Below are 25354 nucleotides of genomic sequence, written 5' to 3'. Positions count from 1 at the left end.
CCAATATATGTATAATAGTTTATTCCTTTGCAATGGTTTGCCACTTTTTTAATCCTCCCAGTAACTGTCTAAGCTGGTACAGTATAAAAACCGATTACTACTAAATCTTGAGCACGTCTTGATTACGTTCTTATGATTTTTGCGATTTCCAGGTTGCGGCAACGGCAAGTACCTGGATGCGAGCCGCGACGTCATGATGATCGGATCAGACCGGTGCCTGGCACTGACGGAGGCAGCCCGTGCCAAAAACCACGAGGTCATCAACTGCGACAACCTGCAGCTGCCCTTCAGGGACGAGACTTTCGACGCGGCGTTATCGGTGGCCGTCATCCACCATTTCGCGACGACCGACAGGAGGGTCGAGGCACTGAAAGAGCTTGCCAGGATACTGAGGATCGGTGGTAAAGTCCTCATCACCGTTTGGGCCATGGAACAAAGGCACAGAAAGGTCAGTATATAGTGCTCTCTTTCCTGCTTATTATTACATTATTTTTTATATTTTAAGAAGCAAATAGATTTAGTTGGGATAAAAGACTATGAATATCCCATTATTATTATTTTTTCAGTACAAGGTTTGTACAAATGAATGGCACGATTTAAAAAAAAATTATATTTTCAAAATCATTAGGGGAGAGTGGGGTAAGACGGGATACCTAGTGTCGCAGGCATCCGTGACAAAAGACTTGCATCATGAGAAAAATAATATGCCGCCTTTAAAATCTGCAGCCTGTTGCCCCACCTTTAAAATTTTAATTTTATTTGCTTAAACTTCTCATAGTTCCCTCTGATAATTAATCATAGAAGCTGCCATATTCAAATATCAGATCGCCACTAATTACTCTCACCCGCAAGGGCATACCCATGATCTGAACGAGAGGGGTCCAACTCACCGATACTAAATTGATGTCTCGGCTGCGTGTCAATTATTACACTTTAATTTCTCTTCTGGGGGCAGCTGCCCCTCGCTGGGTACGCCCATGCTCACCCGCCTACATTAAGTATAACAATGGCAAAACACAGAGAAAATGGGGTCACTCACCACCGAAGCCGCTTAGTAATCTATATGGACATCATCTCGGTGAGGATTCTTTGCTCCCGTATAATCCCTAGACGCCCATCATTTTCCTAAGCTTCGCGTATTCGAGGGACTTTAAGAAATTAACTCGTATGGCCCCGGAATGAACACTCAAGGTGCCCAGACGTGGATAAGTGTGTCTCGATGAAAACATCGGCCATTTCGCTAAGTGATCATTTTCTCTCTGGTATGAAAAGCACGCGAGAGAGCTATATTTTGTTCGACGAAAATCCCTCTCATTGGTTAAGTACGATCATCTGACTACCAACAGCGTTTCTCATTGGTTCAAACAAAGAGACTTTCGAGGTCACGACAATAGTGCTTTTGGGTGCAAAATCACCAATGATGCTTGGAAAATTAATATTTATAATAATATACAGAGAAACTTATTTTCTAGTTTTAGTTAATTTAAAAAATAGGTTCTTCGGTTGAAGAATAAAACTTCATCTTGCCCCACTCGGGATCGCTGGTGGGGCGTGATGAGACTAATCTTGGCATAATGCACAAAGATGAACTGATTCTTCATCTTCGTCTTCTGCATAGAAAAAAGAACGACTAAGCATGTGTGAGATGGGTAAGCAAGGTAAGCTGGGTTACTATCCCATCACGTCACACAGGGGAAGTCCCGTCTTGCACCACCGACGCATTAATTGGTGAGTAATGCTCGTTGTTGGTTAGGTTTTTACCAAGAATATTTAGAACTACAATTTTACCAGTATTTATGAAGTTATAAATGAATGAGTATACGTTGCCCTTTATTCAGCACCAAACTGTAACGATGTAAATGGACTATTCAAGAGAAATCGGACCACTTCTTTGAAGAAATTTTGCACAAGCTAAACGACTCATTCAAAATGGCTACTATTCACACAAAGGCTTCTTCTACGTAGAAGGACAAACGTAGTCAGCTCGCTTGCTGGACTGGGTGTGTCAGCAGCTAAGCTATCCCCCGTCGTGCCCCACTCTCTTCTACATATAATGTAATCTGTGATACATAAAAATAAAGAAAACCATTTAATTTATTTTACCCAACATCACTCAATAGATGGCAGCAGTTCCGTAGAACGCAGTGACTGAAGTTGACTGAACCAATCTTTTTCATTTTTTTTCAGGTACAAATTTCTAAATGCACGCTGCACAGTAGCAGCACGAAACAACCCTTGTGCATATTCTAATGCACAAAAACTTTTCGTTCACATTATCACCATTTTTGATTTCAGCACTGCGTTCTACGGTAGCAGACATCTACGTGAAAGTTTTTCTTTACTTTTATGTATCTCAGATTATATTACGTGTAACAATTTTGAAAAAATAAATTTTTAAAATCGTGTCATTCATTTGTGTGAACTCTTTACAGCAATTGTACCTAGACTAACGAAAATAGTTAGTTCTCTCCGGAATCACGTTCGCTAGCCGGAACCTTCGTTAGCTGAAACGCAATTTCCCATTGGTTTCTGTAGAAAATCGTTTAATTCGTTCCAGACACTGCCCAACATTTGAAGATAAGGTTTTTTTTAAACACAAAGAAGCATTACAAAAAAAAAAAAAAACCTGACGAAGGACTAAAAGGAACAGTTTCAAAACTAGATAAATGAGAATCTACAGGAAGATGAGATGCTGAGGATCAGTACCACTAAATCAACTATGTACACAACCAACACCATCGTGTTGACACAACTGAGAGAACCACACACACTCCCACGTTAACATTCCAACAGGAATCTCTAACGCATAGGGAGCATGTAGCAAAGTAGTTAAACCTCCCACGGAGTCCCAGAGCACCCCATTAGGCGCAGAAACCCAACAATTTCTCCCATCGCATCCGCCACAAATCCCACCCGAAAAGTACGAGAAAGGAAGAGGTCCCAGGCGTGTAACAATTAGGGAAATAACTGTAGGTGCAGGACTTGCATCTCGCAGATCCTTTCCGGAATAATAGAAGGATATAAAAAACATTAATATGCAAAATAATATGAGAACATGCGCCTTGGACGATGTAACATCACTATACTCAAGAGAAATAGTATTATAAACAGAATCACAACCAAAAAATAAAAAAATGTGTGAATCAATTGGAGAAAACAAAAAAAGATTACTGCAGATACACAATAAGAAAATGCTAATTCGAGGGTGGAACAAAATAAAAACGTAAGGCACAGTAACATAACAAAAGCAAAACAGATATGGTATAATATGGTGAAAATTGAGTGCGGTGCTTACCGGCTATGGAAAGCGGAGCTCATTAAAGCCAAAGCATGCGCATACATTAGCTTAGCTTTTTCTTAATTTATAGGGTGAAACATCAAAATTAAATAGTATAGCACATACCACAGCACACGAAAATAAAACTTCAGTCAAGAATTCAAGAACATCCCCAAACAAACCCTCATTGAAAGATGCTACTTCACCAAACACCAACTCTGGCCATATTGCTCTATTGCAATTTACTGCCATTAGTGAGATGGGTTGGAAGTGAAGGGAGAATTTACTGAACATTGAAAGATGCTGGCACTGATGCCCTAATGTCCGATTCATTCATTCCACAGTAGGCCTTTAATCTTACACAGGGGGAAAGTTGCACCCACTCCGTTAGGCCTTAAACCAGAGGGCATTCCTGCGAGAAATTGAGTCTGTCGAAGGGGATTCGGGCATCAGGGCGAGCATGTTCTGGAGGATTTCGGCATTGTACAGGAGATGTGTATCAGATATGCTCATTTTCAAAAATTTTTCACAGTGGAATCATAACGACTTGTATCAAATGATGCAATAAAAAACAGTGAAGTTTGCAAATCAATATAAGCAGAATAAATACCCAGATTACATCAATAGCATGCAAAGACAAAATATGCTATGTCTAAAAGAAAAAGAAATTATTAAATGGTTGGACACAGTTTCACAGCAAATGAAAAATAGCAAGTAAGAGAAAAATTAAAAACGTGACTACAAATGACAGAGTGTGCTTGTACAATCAAATAATGGTAGAGACAAGGCAAAAAGTGCAGCAATCAGCTGAGGGAAGTAGAACAGCACATCAAAGTCTGACACCGAACGATGATAACAATGCCATGGCCATCAAAGCACGGGACCGAGCTCGCGTTACTGGAGGTGAATACGAGCCGTCAGTGTCTTGATCGGAGACTTCAGTTGAAGAAGACGGATTAGAAATAAAATTTCCGTATACAAGTCTTGAATTAGTTTCCAAAAAGGGAACTAAAACTGTGACACAATTGAAGGTTGAGTTCACAGATGTCCCCATTCATTTGTAATTTGGTCTTACAACACTTCTGTGTCTGACACATGCAGATGGAAAAGATAAGCTCCTAAAATGTCCAGAATGTTTATTTCGATGCTGAGACTTGCGTTGAAAGAACGTTTGCTCTCTGAAAACATGGGGCCCCTTTTGTTTTATATGCCTTTTCTATTTGCTAACTCTTTCAGTTTACATGAAATGATTCAAAAACTTGCAGAGAGAGAAGTGAAGATACATCTGAAAAAAAGATTCCGTGGGGTGTAGACATGAGTTAACCGAATTCGAGTGACACTAATTCTGATATGGCGATTGGTGCTAGAGTTCAGTTCACGACGTGGCTGTTTTATGTCAGCGCGTGCATTAATTTCAACGTAAATGTTATTTAGCCGAGGCAGAAAAATCACGAAAAAAATACTTTCTTAGCCGAAAAATTCATAAGTCGAGGCCTTCGTTAGCCACGGTATTACTACTTCACCGATCACTAACTCTGGCCATATCGCAATTTACTGCCTTATTAATGAGTTGGGTGGCAAACGAAGGCGCCATCTATCGGTGGTCGCCTCAATCCCGTTAGGAAAAAAAAAATATTAATTATATTCTCTCCTGGGTTCGAACCCGGGACCGTGACAACAACTTTACGGTGGTAGACGAGCATCTTACCACCAACTCGGACACTTAGCGAAAGTATGACTGTAATCTAATTGGAGTATTACAAATATTCCAGAATTATTTTAAGTCCTTTCTTCTCATCAATTTGAATTTGTTTCTTAACAGTTTGATTCCCAAGACGTACTAGTTCCCTGGCACGAACCAGTCAAGAGCAGCAGCGAAGGTGAGAATTCGTTATTTTCTTTCATTTGATGTAATTGGTACGAGTTTCAATGAAACTGTTTCTCACGAGAAAATATCGTTGAATGGTTAATGGTCCAGCCTCTTCCGTATTAAGAAGAAAACACATAACCACTATCGCGGTAACCGGGGGAATCCCACTTGAGTTGGCCGCTGAGGAACCAGGAGAAAATATTTAGTAGCCAACCCAATTGGGATCCCCGGTAAGCGTGATGGTGATTATTAGCGCCTGGATTTCTATGACTACATTTCTTTACGATTTCACATGTTTCGCTATTTTTACACGTACAGCATTTTTCAATAATTTTGCGGCATTTTTTTCCGAGCATCATTTTAGACAATGATTGGCGATTTCCGGCAATTTCCTCGGGGAAATATGGTCATCTATATAAGTACAGTCATATAAAAGCATATTTTTAGGGTTTTGTGGCGTACTTCAAGTTTTTTTGGGGCGTAAATGCATTTTTTATGGAACATACTCTGTGGGTTTTTAGGTAATAAAAAGCCTAGTCCTAGTGATTACATTTTTCCTCTGAGACAGGACCCATAGTGTACCGAAATGTATTCGAATTTTTCTGTGTATTTGCCTTTTTCGTTGGTGATTTTTTGAGTATTATTGGGAAATGTTCATTTTTACTCTTCCATACAATTGTTTCTCTCTGTAAAACAGTGCAAATTTACGCCCTCTATCTTTTCTACTCGTCCCAGATCGCACTTCATCAGTGGAGAGAGAGGTGACGAGCACCACCACCAGTGACGATGACGTTCTCGTATACCACGCATATTCGCATATATCGGATAGCGAGGCTCATCAGAGGTTGCAGCAAGATGGCAACAGTGGTGGTGGAGGAGGAGGAGGAGGAGGAGGAGGAGGTGGCTGTTCCGCTACTAGGCGTAGGCAAAAGTACAGAAACGGCCGTGGAAGATACCGCAGTACCGGAAGCTTCGAACACCGTCATCATCACCACCACCATCACCACCACGGTGGCACCAATAACGCCGGACCAAACAGTAGCAGGAGTAGTTCGGAGTTGTCGAGCCCGAACGAGACGTGCTATAGCTTCGTTAAGAGGGCCTTACAGAAGTTATCGAGCTCGGCCTCGAACTCCCCGTTTCCAGCCTCTTCTTCGAAAAAGTCGAATTCAAAGCCGTATTTCTACAGAAGCTGTCGTAAACCTTGGACTTCGAACAGCATGGAGTTTGGGCCAAATTTACATGGTCCAGACCTTGGTTCACCAAGACACGAATTCTATCATCAGGTAAGATTTTTTTTCCCTCCAATGATAATCTTCCCATGTCCATGGAAAAATTCCGCAGTTGGAACTCATGTCATTTCCTGCCATTTTATGATTGCAGAGTAGCCTAGATTCCGAGTTTCCAGACCAACCAAACGATGACGACGTCCCGATCGAGTTGCGGCATCTCGAGGGCTACGAACCTTGCATCAACTGTGGCAGCCCCGTGATGGAGTCGAGTAAGATGAATCACTGTCAGATGAACGTCTGTGCGTCTTGCTTACCCATAGACTCCTCGGACTCGGACGGGAAGAAATCCAGATCTCTCGGGGACTTCTTCAACATGATACCAAAGCTCCTCCGAGTCAAAAAATGCGAGAAAGAACCACCACTGAGCGACCTTCACAAGAGGATATCGACAGCCAGTGACCCCAGGGAGTACGCGGTGAGATCTCGTGGGAACCAAACCAACGGGATCGTACGGTCAAAGTCCACCCTGTCTTTCATGTCCAGATTGGAAGAGATAATGTCGATGAGCATATCATCAGACAAGGCGGAAAACGGCCCGGAAAAAGGCTCGTCGTGTTCAGACCTTAAAACGAAACCTAGTTGCAATAAGCTGTCGAAGATGGCTTCTCTTAATTCGAGCAGCCTCATGAGCAGCGACTGTTCCTTGATTCTGCAGGAATCCGACAGGTCGACGAATCCAAGAAGGTACAACAGCCCGGCCGATGCTCTCAGGAAACTCCGACAAGATGTGTCCTTGGACGAGTCGTCGAATCCGACTGATGACACGGACGAGATGGTGAAAGACTCTAATGACTCTTCGGTGACCGGTAGCGATAGTCAGCAGCAAACGGCTTCGTCTGCTTCCCTGAAAGCTGACGTCGCCAAGGACTCGGAGAAGTGCAAGAAAAATCGAGCTAAATTCGCCGAAAGAGACAAAGGGAATTTCGGGAGTGACAGGTCCCAGAATTCCCACAACGCACAGGGCAAAGAGGTAAGTGGCAAATTTTCTGCGCAATAAATTTTAAAATGCATTTGAATTTTGTGAATCGGTATGATTTCTAATTCGATATCACCGAAGATATCTTGATCCGCCGGGGGATATCATAAAACGTATTTTATGCTCCGAATCATAGAATCGGTAATCTACTTTGCATCATCTCGATGAACAATCTTCAGAAGGTTTTAGCACTTTATCCTCATCATCCCAAAATATATCTGGCAATCCGCATACATCAATGAACTGTTGCCACTAAATCATTTTTGAAAATGTTTTATTCGTCCGCGATGTCCCCAGATTTAAGAGAAGATAATTGACGTATATGTCAGTTTGACCAACTAGTATACCACTTGAAAGAGAGTATAAGGAGAATTAATACAAACAATCCAACCCAAACAGTATACAGAATGAACCGAGCACGTCCAGGCTCTATCGCTATTGCAATTTAAGCACAGTGATCATAAGACCGCGGACGTACCGGGAAAACCTACTGGTGTATCAGCCAAGCGAAGCCAACCCAACCCTCTCAGGGCGCCCCTCACCAACTCTCTCGTCACCCTGCCTCCTTCACATTCCCAACCCAACAATAGCCCAGCATCTCCGCCCGGCACCACCAGGACGTTCGCGTCCCCAACCCCAACTAAACATCCTCAGCCAAGTCCCCCAACAGCCGCCACCCGACCACCGGAAAATCCACATCACACCCCACGACCGAATTCTCCAGCCACCAGAACCATCACGCCTCTTCCGGAGCTTCATGCTAAGTCAAAACAATAAATAGTTACACACAAAACATATTTGCAGACATCTGGATGATTCACGACACTTGCCTTTACGGCGCATCCGTTTCGTTGTAATGTCAATTCTCAACAGTTCCTCAGATATTCATTGCATTGCGTGTAGGGTCTTTATGGCCATCCAACCCAAACAGCTCTTTCTTCGGACTGAAATTTAATTTTACGCAGAATTCGATCCTCTGCACTTGATGACTTCCAATAAATAAACAAGGCAATTCCACCTCAAGGCAATTCAAACAAGAACACCAAAGCTGCACAACACACATCAGATCTAGTCGCGAATCCTACTCTCTTGAAACGCCAATGTTCCATAATTAGAACATGCATTTTTTTGAACGCATGCAGCATGTTCATGTGTAACAGTACAAAGAAAATAATTAGTTCACTTCGATTGATATATTCAGCGGAAAAGGAACACAAAATAATTTTGAATTTACTTGAAAATGAGAATTTTGGCAAACTTTAATCGAAGATCCGAATAGACGTTGTCCGTTTGAACTTAACGTCCTCAATTCGCCGCCAGCTATAGGATCAGCTGATCAATCCCAAAACAATAGTGTAAGCCAAGTCACTCAAAGGCATAAATAAATACAACCTGAGACTCCGGAAAACTTGGCTTTTGTTCCACTTTTAGCAATTCTTCTGAAGATGCCAACCACTAGTGGCTAGGGAAATGTTGAGAACTAACTCAAGAGGACGACGGTCTTCGAACCCGAACAGACAATTTTAACTTAATCGAAAAGAAGAAGCCAAAAAATGTCAAATTTTAAAATTGCATCAAAAAAGTTTACATTAACTTGCAGCTTTCAAACTTATTAAAAAATACCTTAAATTTCCCTCTTCATACGATGATAAACTGAACATGTTTGAATAAGTTTTAAGTGAAATTTTCGCAGAGATAAAAACTATGTTCCATTGGCAGTTAAATGATTATGTAATTCAATATCGATTTCTCCCCGCAGGATATTGGTGCCACTCAAGATAGCCATCTGTCATCGTATTATTCCATGCCGGAACTTTACAAACTCAATGAAGAGCAGATTCCAAACGATTCCATGTTCCCAGCACATCACCAGAAGCACATGAGTTTCTACGAACAAGCCCAAAATGTTCTCGGTAGCGACGGTCAGTCGACGCAAGATCCGCAGGCAATAATGCAAACACAGAGACACGAACAGTGTGCTAATGGCGAGGGTTGCTGCTCTTCAACGATAGCACCCCTGAGAGCCCTGGTGAAACGTAGCCTCAGCGTCGATAACGGGGACAACTCTGCTTCCTCCCACCAGTGCCCGAGGAGGTTTTCGGCTTCGGCCGCGCAGGGCGTGATGGCGTCAGCACTCCGAACTTACAATCTGCCGCGGAGTTCAAGCCGTGGGAGCTCCGTCAAGAGCGACACTAGCGTGGACAGTGAAGAGTCGATAGTCTCCGTCATACCCCGGAAGAACAACAGCATCACGAGTGATACCAGCGTAGATAGTGAGGAGAGCGTCGTTTCAGTCATCCAGAGGAGCACCAGCGAGATAGAGACTCTCGTCAGGGAAAGCGGTCTGAGGAACAATATATCCAGACTGGGCAGCAGGTCTGCACAGGCTTCTCCGGTTACGGTCCTCAGTAGCCAGACATCTTCGGCGGAATCCTCCCCACCCCAGTCTGGAAAAAATGATGGAAAGTTTCCGGGATCGGGTGGTGTCATCGACCAACTCATGCAGCACCACCAGATGACGATGCACTCCGTGGATGGGGTGCACTTGCGTCAGGACGGATCGGACCACACTCAGAGGACTCGGCGCTTCCTACTGAGACCTATATCAGACCCTAAAGTTGAAGAGAGGATATTCTCCAGTAGTTTCGACGAGTGTATATTCAGAACAAGTTCCGGTGGCAGTAGGCAGAGCGCGAGTTCGAACAGGAGCAGTCTCGAGGCCGACGATCACGTGATCAAGGAAGAGGACGAAAAGAACGATCCCAGCGTAACAAGTCCTCCCTCCGAATCACCTTCGACCGCAATCACCTCATCTGGTACTTCCCACTGCGCTACGAATTGGACTTCGGGGTGCAGTAGGAGACAAGATGCTATCATATTCTCGAGGACCCCTTCTCCTATCGGGCCGATAAAATACATCTACGACCCTCTATTGACAGGGCTCGAACTGATGGACGACCCCTACAGTTTGGATGCAACTCAGACATCGAACTACACGACCGACTGCAAGAGACCAGACCAAGCAGAAAGCCCGGAAGTCTCGAGACTGCTTTGTGGCACGGAACCCGTGTCTAAGCCACCGGGATGTTGTTCCGAATGCCCGGACTCTTCCTCGGAAATGAAAACGGTGAACTCGCGAGACGCAGAGAACGGTGAAAATCTTCCAAATGAGGAAATCGAATCGGACGCCAATGAACCTTGCACAAATCGACCAAACACCGACACTGATCGTTACGAAAGGCTCCGGAAACTTAGCCAACGCCTTGAAAACTTGGGACTTAGTTCCGAACTGTTAAAAAGTTTCTATACTTCTGAAGATGACCCCGATGAGGATGTATACGTCGGTGATCCGGAAGAAAATGTCCAGGAGATCAATTCGGGAAGGGATGAAAAACCGAGCCAAGGTGAGTCCACGCATGTTGACGGATGTAAGAATGAGAATGATGAGGTAGATGGCTCGTGCCCTGATGGAAGCAGCCAGCGAGACAACGGAGTCAAAAACAGCGAACGAGGTAACTCATCTACAAATAAGAGCTATCAACAGCATGATGAAAACATCGGGATTGCCTTGAACGAACGAGGAGACGACTTCAAGACTGATTGCGTCACATTAGACGCGTCGAACGAGAAATCGGATGAAGACTCTTTCGTGGATGAATCTTTGAGGACTGTGATACATGACGTGAAAATCGGAAAGTTGTCCTCCACTAGAAAAGCAGAGGACGTAGAAAATGTGACGCCGAACGAAGATACGTCTGCCGATCAACTACATAAATCCATAGGATCGGCGAATCATTCAGATGTAATGGATAACGCTCCGACTGAAGATGGTCCAAAAGTAGCGCTACCGAACTGTTCAACCGATTCCCAGTCAGATACGGGAAAGAAGGATTCTCAGAACAGTGCGGCACAGAAAAACGGTCCATCAGCAAGTGTCAGTGGAAAGAAAAAGTTGAAAAGGTGAATATAAAAGACGTTATATATAATTATTTCAGATTATTAACGATTAAAATTATGTTATTTTAATGATTTCTTTGAAATGCATAATTTAAATGATCTGGGAAACTAATGGCCCATTCAAATTCTCTCGGTCTTTATAGTTATAGAAAAGTTATAAAAAAGTGTATGTAAAAAAGCAGTTAAAATAGAAACACAGACATGACCATAATTGAATTAAAAGAATACTTAAATAAAGGATTCAACAAACAACGATAAATATTCTAGAATAGTCTTTCTGGATTTAAAAAGAGCATTTGATTTTGTGGACTTGGATATACAGTACTTACCGGAAAATTATCAGTATTAGGAATTAGGGGCAAAACGTTAAAAGGGTTTGTTACCTATTATCATAATAGACAATAGTCGGTAAAAATTAATCAAAAAAATACAAATACAATGCCACAACAAGGAAAATGCCCAACGAGATGGCTGAGAAAGTCAACAAGGAAGCACAGGAAGTCAACAAGTCAAAAGAAGAAATTTAGGAAGTCAAAAAAGACGTACCGCAAGGATCATTATTGATTTATAAGTATGATTTATGGTAGGTATGATATATTGCTGATGATACTGTGCTATACGTTGAAGACACTGAAATGGAAAGTCTCGTAAAAAAAAGTACAAGAGGATGATTAAAATACATTTATGGCTAGTCAAACAAAAACTAAAATGCAAAAACTGAATGCATGTGTTTAAAAACCAGAAACATAAACGCTAACACAGGCATCTACATTAAAATACACAACCACTTCCAAACAGCAACTCAGCGTAACTGAAATGTATAGAGCATCGGTTCTCAACCGGTGCTCCGTGTGCACATCCCAGGGGCTCCGCGGCGACTCGAGGAAAATAAAATGGATTAGTAAATTTGATAGATAAGTAAATAAGAGAGTCCTACAAGGTTCCGCTATAAAAATTATGTACAAAAAAAGGGCTACTCAAGTCAAATAGTGCTCCGCCATAGAAATTATATACTGAAAAAGGCTCCGCGAGTCATAAAAGTTGAGAACCGCTGGTTTGGAGTATCTAGTAATAGTAATCTGTTGAAAAGTCTCACCACAGAGAGCGACAGGCCTCTCTACAACGGTACAATTATTCAATAATTGCACTTCACTCACAGTTAGAAAAATTGATGGCAGATGGCGACACTAAGCATAACAAGCATTACCCAGTACAAACTTCACGTTAGGCTCACAACACGTACACTCACATTCCAACATGTACCATTTCGTTAGACGAATGTGTACGGGGTGCATGTGGGATTTAGTAATAATAGTTATTTGAATATTTGGGAAAAATGATACAAGATGATATGAAACGGACATTGCATTGCGAGAAAGAAAATGAGAAAAAATAAGATTTTTTACACCTGCTTTATATAAACTTTAATAAAAACTTCGATAAAAACTTTCTTCAAAGATGTATTTTATGCATGGATATATTGAATTGAGAATTATGGAATTTTCTTTTTTTTGCTTGGGGAGGGTGTGGGGAGCATACGATAGCAAAATATATGAATTGGGCAACACATACAGTAGAATATGATCCCAAACAGTACATACTTCTAACCCAAATAAAATAGAATGTCGTACATTAACACTTAGACAAAATTACATGTGCATGATTTTGATATTTACATTATTAAATAACAATTTGTTGATAAAAAAACCAAATTGGAGAAATTCGGCTAGACATATAAACAGTCGAATCGCGTTATAACGAACTCCAAGAGACCGGGGAATTCACTTCGTTATAACGAAATTTCGTTATAAAGGAATTCCAGGTTTTTGTATTTTGTTCTCACGTAAACTTATCTGAGGGATTAGAAACGTGTTCGTTAAACCGAGATTTTCGCTATTACGGTATTTGTTAAAACGGGATTCGACTGTATATATATCACGTTCCGAAAACAAACACTTTTTTTAAAAAGGTACTCCTATACAGCCCTAAAAATATTGAACTATTTCCATAGCATTAAAAATACAATTGTTACAAATTCAATAAAAGACATTCTGTCAAAAAATAAAATTATGCAGTGAGACTAATTAACTAATTAATAACTAATTAATAACAAGTTCACATTATGTATCTCATTTAGGCCGGGATTACTCTATAAATGTTTTAGAAAAGTTGCCTTATGAAACTTGAAAAATGGAATGAATAAGCTTATCGGTTACGTTAGAGCGAATGTAATCAATAGGATCACTGGTTGATTTTTTCTTAAGTTTTGTAAAAGATATTTTATCAAACTTATAGTGTAATCTTAGTCTTAGACCTGATGGAAGGATTGGGAAAATCCTTGCAGGCCAAAAAGAGGTGTATTGTTTTTTGCTTTGTATTATAGTGTTTTGTATTTTGACTTTCAAAATGATCGAAACGTGTTGTTTCAGATCTTGCGTGACTATTGATGAGGTGGAATGCAGAGAAGTCGCTTCCTCGGAAGACACTTCACCGTCGTCGTCAACGTCCCTGGAATGGAACGATTTCGATAAGGTGGACAGCGGAGACCTGGAAGCGTCTTCACAGGGAGCGGCGGCGTCCTCTTGCCGACCTACGACAACCGACAACGTCCAGCTTCGAGACGACGAAGGGGCCACGGCCCCCACGATGAATACTCACCCCGTAGACGTGAACGTCGCCGAACCAGAGACGAAGTTCAACGTGTTTCTGGACAAGGAGATCTGTCTGTTCTTCGAGACTCCTTCCTCCTCGTCGATGGGGAAGTCGGCCTCGTCGTCTTCGAACGCCACGGACTTCTCGACGACGTCCGACCGGATGATACGGGGAGTCATGCAGAGGGAGAAATCCGACGACCGGTCCTCCAAGGAGAGCGACAGCGACAACCTCAGCAAGCTGTCCGACCTGGAGGCCAAATCGGATTCGGCGTTCTCCGAGGATTTCGCCCGGAGGACGGACCTGGCGTCTTCGTCGTCTTCGGCCTCGCTCGACGTCTTCGACACCCACAGGGTCGCCAAGCTCGGCGGCAGCGATTCCTCCCAGCAGAGTTGGACCGATTACGACGCCGGGTCTGCGAAGGAGAAGCAAGCGTGGATACTGGACAACATCGACGAGATTCCGGATGACGAAAAGCACTCGGACGTCGCGCAGGGCGACGGCTCTTCTTCTAGGTCGAAGATCCAACGGCAATGGTCCGATGACAACAGGTCCACTGATCACGCCCAGAGGAGGGAGAACTTTTTCAGTTGCGCCGCGGACTGCAGGGATATGTACAGGCTCAGTTTGGACGACTCGTCGGCGAACAGGAAGCGCAACATTCCCGACGTGGTAAACATAGACTTAATTTTTTTTTTGATAACAATATTAAGTTCCTACAACGGTACAAATAATCAATACAGGGTGGTCCAAACGTCACGCAACCCGTTCTAAAATATTTTATTTTCAAAATGCTATCAATAAATAAATAAAAAAACCTATATAGTTCGAATAAGGCCGGGATATTACACTATAAAAGTTCATTTATAAAACGTGAAAAATGCAACCAATAAGGTTACCGGTTGCATTTGCTCGAATGTATCCGTTCACTTTATTGGTTGCATTTTTCAAGTTTTATAAATGAACTTTTATAAAAATTTTATAGTGTAATTAAATATAAATTACAATACTGATAACAATTCTTTTATAAAACTTGAAAAATGTAACTAATAAGCACATCTATTACATTACAGCGAACTTAACTGATCTGCATGGTTGAATTTTTCAAGTTTTATAAACGAACTTTTATCAAACTTTTATAGTGTAATGCCGGCCTAAGACAGCATTTGTGGATACAAAAACAAAGTTTGTCTCAAAATGTTACAACATGTATTCGAATTACGAGTCAAAAACTGCTAAAAATTTTGCTTACGTAATACTTGAACGCACCCTTAGACTTATGGCAGGTTGCTCTCTCTATTCTGTTGCAAAAAAGCAAAAAAGTTCATTTTCATCCCAAAAGTGCAATGAATTACCGGAAAATATTCTCTTGTACGGTTTTCCATCCACTGTTTCTTAATATTAAAGAAAATGGACCCCACATACTTTCCTACGGAGTGAAATTGAGCACCTCACACCGATTTTGATCGAATACCGAGGCTGTTCATGATAGACGTGTGGATTTTCAGTGCACTAAATTCTGACGTTTGATCTGATGTGATTAACTTTCAACTCCAGAACAACCCGAACACGCCAGATGCTAAACTCCAATTTCTTCAGGGCTGTGTGAACAGTACAACATTTTGTACTTCAGTTCACGCATTCCATGCTGGCTCAGTAGAGTATCAGTGAGCATGGAGGAAAACAAAAACCCCAACAACTTTCCATCTTGAACAGTATAGTGCTGTTGTCTTTGAAAACTATTCAGTAGGATTTCAGAAATTAATTTTTTTATATTGGGTTCCTTGACTTTTGGATTACCCTGTATTTTACTCGCAATATTAAATATAGATTTCAGCACTAAAAAATCAAGATGTAACACTAGATGTGCACTCAGACTGTTACACTTAGGTACACACACTCACACTTCTGGCACAACTTACTCAGTAGTAAATTGTCCATGGCGAGAGGACCGGAGCTGCGCTCGGTTTAAAAAAAAAGTGTGCCAAATAGAGCAAGGGTGCCCAACTTTTAGGAGATTGCGGGTCACTTAAGTGATCTGAAAATGGGCCACGGATCACTTAGGTGATATGGAAATGCACCACAGGCCACTTAAACTATATATAAATAAATGTGTTGAGGGCCACTTAAATTTAAGTCGTACGGAAATGTGCCGTGGGCTACTTGAGTGATATAGTAAATATGCCACGGTCACATCTGGGAACGTGCCGCTGGCCATTTCAGTCTTGTGAAAATGTGTCGTGGGCCGCTTGAGTGATCTGGAACTGTGCCGTGGGTAACTTAAATGATATGGAACTGTAACACATTTTAATTAAGTAATCTGTAAATGTGCCACGGACCACTTGAGTGATCTGGAGTTGAACCACGGCCACTCAAGTGTTCTGAAACTGTGTCGCGGGTCGCCTAACTGTATGAAGGTCACTTGAATGACTTCTAAATGTGCTGCTTTGCTCATTTTTACAAAGTTAGATTTGGGTTCGCGAGCCACATAGAATGACTCCGAGGGCTACATTTGGTCCGCGGGTCATGGGTTAAGCAAATATGAAATAGAGTTTAGAATTTAATGGCCTATCAGTTACATGAAAAGTTTAAGGTCATGGAACCCTTGTAAACAGTTTTTGTTTTGCTTCTGTGTCTTATCATTAATACGCGTGTGCTCCTATTTCTGCAGAAAGATCTTCCAGTTCCAATCAGGCTAGAAGAAAGAAAAACAGAAAGTCCTACAGAACCTTCAAGAATCGCATCGGCGTCGAATCCTGGGGAATCATCCAGTGGTCATCAGTCGCAACAGCAACACCATCCAGCGGCCAAAGAGGCAGAGGGAAGTGAAGCCAGTGATACATCGACGGACATCTTGGCTGCTTTCGTAGAGACCATTTCGGACCTGACATCCGTCTTTGGTGAACTTTACACCAGGCATGAAGCCAAATTCGATGACGTAAGCTCCGACGACTCGCTGGAAATCTCATCTTTTGAAAGAGTTCTCACTGCGCAGGATTCCAGGTCATCACTGACCACGACCTATCCACAACAAGCATCCGAAAACTCGTCAAGGAACGTTGGCGGATCCAATCCTTGGTTAGTTCAGTTTGAGATTAACTTCAATTTTAGAGAGAATACGTACAGTACTAGTTTGTCGCGTACTTAATATTTTCAATTAATTACAGGTTGGCGAACAGAAAGACGTCACAGAACGAGAGCGGCAAAATGACTCGTTCTTCTGGCCAAGGGCATCCTGATGGGCCATCTCCCGATCCTTCGAGTGACTCGGACAAGACAAGCGGACCCTCACCAAAGAGACAGGTGCCTCTGTGCCCGAACGGGCCTAAGAAATGTAATACCAAAGATGACAAACAGGTTAATCAGAATAACCAGTCTAAGGGAACTCTGCAGAATAACAGTAGAGCATCACTGAAAAAACAGGATAGTGACGACAGTTCTGGACTATCCGACATCCCACAGCAGCAGCATCACCGGAACCCTTCTTCTCTACCAGGAGAAAAGCTCTGCAAGTCTACCAACAAGAAGTTAGTCGAGGACCTCAAACTGAAGACCGCCGCCCCTCGGCAAAAACTCCTGAACCGTTCTTCTCAGAGCGTCTGCACGGACAGGTTCAAGCAAGACTCTCTGGAAGCTGACGACGACTCCGGTTCTCGGACCCAGTCGGCACCCTGTTCGCCCAGGGTCAAACTACCGCAGCAGAAGTCAGTCGAGGAGGTCTTGACGAGCAGCAAGGCCGAACTGAGCCGCAATTCGTCTCTGTCGCTATCGACGTCGCAGGAGAGCTTGACCGGCGGGAACCAGGGCGGCGGAGGCCTGATGGCCTACCACAGGTACTACCATGTCTTCCGACAAGGCGAGCTTGAGAGCCTGATCGAGAACTACGTGGACAACCTCCACATCATCGCGTCTTACTACGATCACGCCAACTGGTGCGTCGTGGCCGAGAAAGTCCAGGTCTGGACCATCTGAGCCCTGTAACTACCGAGGCTTAACTAATACTAGTCTGTTAATATATACATTATGTACAACTATTATATATACACGTATTTCGATTAAGAGAGTCTATTTTTTAAAAAAAGAATGGCTTATTTAAAAAAATGCAGTTACCCTTATCCGAATATTATTCCAGTTGTGTAAAAAGACGTTGTTTTAGTATTAATATGTAAATACATATGTAATTAAGTACGAGCTCGTTTTTCTCAGAGCTGTATCAGAGCTTTTCTCTCCTTGAAATATCGTAGTTAGGTAGAAATTCGAATAATTATTACGATGTATCAAAACATATGCAAAGTCATAGCGTCATTAAACTATTTCAATTGCCACAGTGAGGGGCTATAACTGAAAAATAACTACTAACAATTATTTCAGGTTGAAATGATTGATCAGAAAAACTTTAGATTTACAAGTTATGTCACAGAAAAAAAAATAAGATTTTACTGAAACGGGGAAAAACATTATCTACCATAAGAAATTACAATAAATATGAAAGTGAAAACCATTTATAGAAACAATAACGAGAAAACTACAGGTAATAAAAATTGAATGAAAATTAAATGAAGAATATTAATCATAATAATTAATGAAATCCTTCATCGTAAAGTCGACTAAAAATTAATAATAATCATTAAAATGACGAAATATTAGTAAAAATTGCTAATTTTGAAAATTGACTGAACATTATAACAAAATTATTGCCAATAGAAATTGATTGAACATTGGCAAAAAAAAAAAGAGTAAAAAATTAAACTTGAAAACAAAAATACAAACACTGCTCCAATAATAAACTAAAATTATACACCATAAAAATCTAATAGAATAATTTTCGGACTTGAATTAATAAAAAAAGTAGTGACAGTAAAAATTGACTTCAAAAGTGAAGAGAAGAACTATTGGTAATAAGATTTGACAAAAAGTAAATGAAAATATTGTTATTAAATTTGACTAAAAATAAACAAAATAATATTAATCATAAAAGTAATTTTGAAAAAATTGCTAAAAATAAATATATAGGCCTATATGAATCACGAGAATTGTTGAAAATAAATAAAAAGTATTGATTAAAAATCGCTAAAAATAAACAAAATTATTGAAAATAAACAAAACCATAAAATCAAACAAAAAAGACGTTGATCATAAAAAATGCTAATAATAAACAAAATATATTAATTATGAAAAGTACTAAAAATAAACAAATTATATTAGTCATGAAAATTTCTAAAAACAAACAAAAACATTGATCATGAAAATTTACTAAAAATAAAAAAATGTGCTAAAACAAACAAAAAAATTATGAAAATTGTTTGAAAATAAATTAAAAATATGTTAATATTTTATAAACAACCAAAAATATTAATCACAAAGTTGATAAAAAATATTACCATATAAATTATCAAAAAATGAAAATAATAATAATAATGACACAAAAGTTACTAATCACGAAAATTTTGAAAAATAAACTATATTGACAAATTTTGATATTAATCAAAGGTTATTAATTATATTAATTTAAACTTGTCATGAAAATATAACAATAATAACAAAAACCTAAGAAACCGATATTATCATGAGCAATAACTTATCCACATAACGATAAGAAGTTAATTTAAAATTTCATCAAAACTTAAATTTTCCTGAATTTTATATTTTTGAGATAATTACAAGTAAAAGCCCCCCCTCCCCAACGAGAAAAATATGATTTAAATAAATTATTGAATCTTCTCTGACTATATAATAACAATATCTTCCTCCGTCGCTCAAAATGTATATGATAAGAAAAAAATGTGTATTAATTGTAAATATTATATTCATCGTTTATATAAATGGAAAAAAACTACAAGAAAAAGTACTTATATATAACTGTCTGTGTATAATAATGACTTCTATGTATAATATTGAAAAATCTTTACGAGATATACCTACATCCTCCCTCCCTCCCTTCCCAACAAAAAGTGTTTTTACTCATAAAATGTGACGCCCATAATTAGAAGCGGCTGATGATGGAAATAATGTTAATTAAGTGCCACTATGTTAGTCGGAAAAAAAATTAGCAGTTATAATAATATATCAGAAATTATATAATTGTAAATATTGTTTTTTTTTTGTGTGATCGAAGGTGCTGAGAGAATATCAAATAATGTTAATTGTCGTCAGAATCGATTGAAGTCACGTGATCACGTGAGGATGAAAGTGTATGAGTTAAGGTTGCAAGTTTACATATTCCAGATCCCGCGACCATTTCACTTTTCATTTTTTGGAATTTTATAAATGTTTTCGCGTTTTTGATACTCCAAAAATGCATTAGGCTGGGATTACACTATAAAAAAATGATAAAATTTCTTTTATAAAATTTCAAAAATGCAACCAATAAGCGTCTCGGTTACAGGTTACATTTGAGCAAACGTAAACGGGACGCTTATTGGTTGAATTTTTCAAGTTTTATCAAAGAGCTTTTACAAAACTTTTATAGTGTAATGCCGGCCTTAGAAACATTAATGTCAGCAACATGTGATGCAGGGTATATTCATCTTCACATACAATTTTTTTTCCAGAATTTTATTGCAAAATTTTATGTAATAAATCCCACTTTTTCCAGAGGAACTTTCTCCTGAGTAACCCTCTGAGAGTTCAACTTTAAGTGCTGCCCTCTAGTGAAAGCCCCCGAAGTTCATATTCACCATATTTCTATCTCAAAAGTTACACATTCCTTTAAATAAGGGATATACTCTTTGAGATCGAAAGAAAAAATTCTACAGTGAGAGAAAGCAACCCATGCATTTGTGTCACGAGGATCTGAAAGGATTACAAAAATAAAATACGGGACGAAACAGCGTCCTGAAGAAAGACATCGAGAAAAGGATATTTTTTTTTGAGATGCAGGGTGATTCCATATGTACAGGACATCTGGTAATCATATATTCCAGAGTCAATACTGTAATTATAATAATGACGTTGATGGTCAACTCTAAGTGACAGGCGGCTCGAGGAAAAATGTCTGCACGTGCGGGACTTCAAATTATGCCTATCCCAACAATTCCTAAAGAAAACGAAAAGCAGTTTTTTCCCGCTCTTTTTACCCTAGATTTGGTGCCCTTCCTAGAGAGGACAGAAAACTACTTTTTTAATAAAAAAATTTTTTTTTTGCCCTTCCATTCTCGCATTTGGCATCTCCCTTCGTTCGTGGATTTGGCGCCTCTCCTAGAGTTGACACAAAAATCATTTTCCCTTATTTTTATTTTTGGTTAAAATATTTTCCTGCCCTTTCAGTTCGAATTTGGCGTCTATCCTAAGAGTGGGCAAAAAATCACTTTTTTTTTGTCGTTTTACTGTGGATTTGAGACTCTTAGAATGGTCAGAAATGACATTCCCTAGTTGTTTTCTGTCATTTCACCCCGGCTTGGCGTCCTTCCTAATTTGATCATTTTTGTTGTACCACGGTCATTTTCTGCACACGAGGACTAATTAGACCGGGACCTACAATTTATTGCCGATTTCGAACGGCAGCCTTTTTTATATTCACCAAGAGGTTGGTGCGTTAGCCCCCTCGATGTGGGGCTCCCTGCAGTAGGTATATTTGTTTGTGGACATATCGCCGTTTCTGTTGTATCCCTGTGTCAGGAAAGTTTTCTGACAGGGACGAACCGAGTATCGAACTCGCGAAAGCTCTAAACATCCTTTGGTGCTTTCAGGGGGTGGCTTAAGCGAGGGTGCAAGGGGTGCGGTGCACCCGGGTGGCAGGTTGTAAGGAGCGGCATCCTTGGATTTTGTTGGACTTTTTTCCCGTAAATTTTCAAATTTTGGAATAATAATAATTAACGAGACATTACGCACTGCGTGAGACTTTGAGCCTTACCTAAGATGAGAAAACACAAGGGAACAGACAAGGCCTCGGGCAGTGAAGTAACAAGAATAGACTCACACGGCGCAAATGGGCATTTTAGTGCCCCCACCCCGTAATTTTTCAGGAGTGGTTGAAAAAGGGCAAAGAAAAAATTTGGGTTCTCATTTGTCCAGAGCCTGTAGCACAAAATCCCACTGGCTCAGTAGTTTGTGGCCTGGAAACCTTGGTGTAGGTATTTTAGCGTGAGCAAGGTTCACCTCCATGTTGAAGATTTGACTCAAAAAGTAGGAAAATATAATGGCTCATCAGTAATAATGGTTATGTGGGAAAAGTTCTCTTTCATAATTAAAAACAGGACAGCTGCTTTGAAAGCGGGATGTATGGTCAATGGTATTTTCTGTGTAATGATGGTGTGCGGCTATGGACGGATAAAAAAAATCAGGTTGATCCCAAAGTTCCCCTGTTGAAGCCCTCTCAGCTTTCCCGTAGGGTCGTATTTAGGGGCTGCATATATGAGGCTTTGCACCCGGGCGGCAGGTGAGCTCGAGCCGCCTCGGGTACTTTAGGTGAACATCTCATCGACCTGGGCTACCGTTCCCGCATCCCTCCTATAAAACGGACATAATTCCCTAATTTTTTTTTCACAATTTGATTTCGGATTTGACGTCTCTACTAACACACACAGTGGACAGAAATAATTTTTATCAGATTTTTTTGGTCAATTTATTTTTGTCATTTCACTGTGGATTTGGTGGATTTCCTCCTAAAGAGTGGACAGAAATGATATTCTGTGATTGCTTTTCCCCCTTTCAGTCTGGATTTGGCATCCGTCCTAGAGTGGACAAAAATCATTTCCCTAATTTTGTTTTTTGGTTAAATGTTTTTCCCCAGCTCTTTTACTTCGAATCTGCCGTCTCTCCTAGAGTGGATAGACATAATTTTTTCTCTTTTTTTGGTTAAATTTTCTTTTGCCATTTTACCTTGGATTTGACACTCCTATAGAATGGGCAGTAATAATATTCTCCAATCGCTTTTCGCCCTTTCACTTCGGCTTGGCGTTCCTCGGGACAGAAATCATTGTTCCAAATTATTTTTTTCGCCCTTTCACCTCAAATGTGACGTCCGTAATAGAGCGGACCGAAATAGATTTTTCTAATTTCTTTGGCCAAAATTTTTTTTCTTCCCCTTTTCCTTAGGATGTCTTGATCCCTTTCTCTCCCCTAGAGTGAATAGAAATGTTTTTCCAATTTTTTTGGTCAATATTTTTTTTTTTGCCCCTTTTATCGTGGATTTAGAACTCCTAGATTGGTTAGAAATAATATTCCCTAAAAAGCCGGGTTTTTCTAGGAGAAGAATTTCTGCTCCGTGTGCAGCGTGAAAACGCTGATTGGTTAAAAACCTGAAATTCAGGTTTTTTTCCCCCCAATAAGCGTTTTCACGCTGCGTTGCAGAAACCTGTTCCTAGGAAAACCCAGCATTAAGCTGGGTTTCCACCCTTTCACCTCGGATTCGGCGCCCTCCTGGAGTGGATGGGAATCAGTTTCCCTAAATTATTTTGGTCAATAACAAATTTTTTTTTTCGCCCCAGTGGTTTCGGATGTGGCAGCCTGGCGTCCCGTGTGGACACGTGGTTCGCACGGCCCCAGAGCCGCACCTGCTAAGTGATTCCATCTCCGCTCTCTATATCTGCTATCGAAGACACTTCCTCATGGTATGATCACCACGCACTCGATTCTGACGACACATAAGGGCTTGCTTGTTGCAGTTTCGATATTTAAGAAGAAAGAAATCAAATGTATAAGAACACGAACAAATTTTATATCCGGCTTATCGCGTTATTAGAGGAAAAAAAACAATTTATCATGCTTATTTTGGATGCGTATTGTGAAATAATTTCAATGGGAAATTCTCGTATGTTGTTTCGTGCAGTCGATAAACAAAAGGCGATGACATGAATCTATATCCGTGTCTCCAACGTTATCGATTCTTTCATTGTCACGGTTGTGTCCATTCGGGGGGCGATTTTGGCGTTGTTTCTAAATATCGATTCCGTCGAGCTATTTCAAGAAAACGTTCCGTTCTATTTTTAGTTGTCTTTCTTTTTTTCGCGGAGGCACTTGTGTTATATAAATAAGGGGAAAGTTCGCATGCATATCGTAATTAGAGCGGGGAATCGATTACCATTGTAGGACATAAGCCGATTTTTCATTACTTTTATGTGAAGGGAATTGCAGTTATAATCAAAAATTACGAGTATAAATGATGTAAGGATAAATTATCAAAACCCAAAATATATTTGGGATTCGTCCTTGTGAATTGCGGGTGGTTAACACAAAGACGGGTTTCAGTTTGACTAGTATTATGATTTACGTTTCATACAGTGTGTCCTATAACTCCTAATTCGGCCTTTATCTTATCAACCGTTCAACATAGAGGCATGGCTCCGGTTTGAAAAACGCTCAAAATGCGTCCAGAAATCACTCTGTAGTAATTTTGAGCTCTAACTTTTAATTAGAAAGTTGTTATCCTGTATCTTTCAACCCCCCCCCCTCCCGCTCCCAAAAATATCCATGTTTTTAATTCTAAGTGCAATACTCGCTGAGATTTTCGAATTCAAAAAATCTGAGAAAAGTAGGAAAATAACAATATAAATGAAGGACAGAAGCATTGCCCGTTAGTTTATACTCTTCTTTCCCAACGTTTCTCCGATTTGAGTTCAAAAATAGCTCAGCGAATATTGCACTTAGAAATATAGATTTTCTTTTGGTCTCGGGCGAAATAGGCAACAACTTTCTAATTTGAAGTTAGAGGAGAGGAAGGCCGTATTAAAATTTTGATTTTTTTTATTACACACTATATTTTCACTCTAGAAACTGGTAAAAAATGATTTCTGAACGTATTTGGAGCATTTTTTAAACAGCAAGCATACCTCTACGACGAACAGTTGATGAGGAAAAAGAGGAATTAGGAATTTACGTGACACCCTGTATATTCGAAACTTGTTGCTTTCATTGGTAAAGGCTATCATTTCCGCGTGATATAAGAAATTTTTAAATTTCACAAGTCATGAAATTCATCAAGGCTTCGGAGACTTGCGTTTTTCCTTTGTCGGTGGTATTCTTATAACGTTGCGTCCACATTGCATTACCATAAAAATCTATGACAAAATCTTTATTCAAACTATGATGAAACTCTTTCAATATTCGATTTTATTTCTGTCGAAAAGCTCCTGGAAAATGAATTTGGTCGAGGATAATCCTTACGGAGTTGGTCCATTCACACGCACATTGACTTTCGTACTTTCTTCCGGCACAACAGCGTCAGTACATGATGTAAGGGGACTTCCATTTTAAAACTCTAATTTCTCCAATTTGTCCCAAGTTAAAAACCACTAAATGCATTTATACGAGAACGCAATTACTAATTAGGAGACATAATATATGGCACACACACAATAATTTTGTGGACATTCCTTAATTTTTTTCGTTTC

At 40.2% G+C, this 25354-nt stretch overlaps 1 protein-coding gene across 1 annotated transcript in view; it reads left to right on the top strand.

Annotated features, from left to right (window-relative positions):
* Nucleotides 1-18533, top strand: part of LOC149088649 (uncharacterized) — a 74903-nt gene extending 56370 nt beyond the window's left edge. Inside the window, exons 3-11 of the mRNA XM_089248460.1 lie at nucleotides 153-448; nucleotides 5100-5157; nucleotides 5883-5991; nucleotides 6067-6433; nucleotides 6531-7409; nucleotides 9175-11375; nucleotides 13802-14696; nucleotides 16696-17102; nucleotides 17192-18533. Of these exons, the coding sequence (XP_089104586.1) occupies nucleotides 153-448; nucleotides 5100-5157; nucleotides 5883-5991; nucleotides 6067-6433; nucleotides 6531-7409; nucleotides 9175-11375; nucleotides 13802-14696; nucleotides 16696-17102; nucleotides 17192-17996 (6017 nt within the window). The 3' untranslated portion in view covers nucleotides 17997-18533. The remainder of the gene's footprint in view (nucleotides 1-152; nucleotides 449-5099; nucleotides 5158-5882; nucleotides 5992-6066; nucleotides 6434-6530; nucleotides 7410-9174; nucleotides 11376-13801; nucleotides 14697-16695; nucleotides 17103-17191) is intronic.
* The last annotated feature ends 6821 nt before the right edge of the window (nucleotides 18534-25354 follow it).

This window comes from Pholcus phalangioides, unplaced genomic scaffold, assembly GCF_987345545.1.
Source record: "Pholcus phalangioides strain wild (caught in Gottingen) unplaced genomic scaffold, Ppha-v1.0 ptg000003l_1, whole genome shotgun sequence".
NCBI classification, from domain to species: domain Eukaryota; kingdom Metazoa; phylum Arthropoda; class Arachnida; order Araneae; family Pholcidae; genus Pholcus; species Pholcus phalangioides.
Note: the sequence above shows the minus strand (reverse complement) of the source record. Positions and strands in the feature narration are given on the sequence as shown.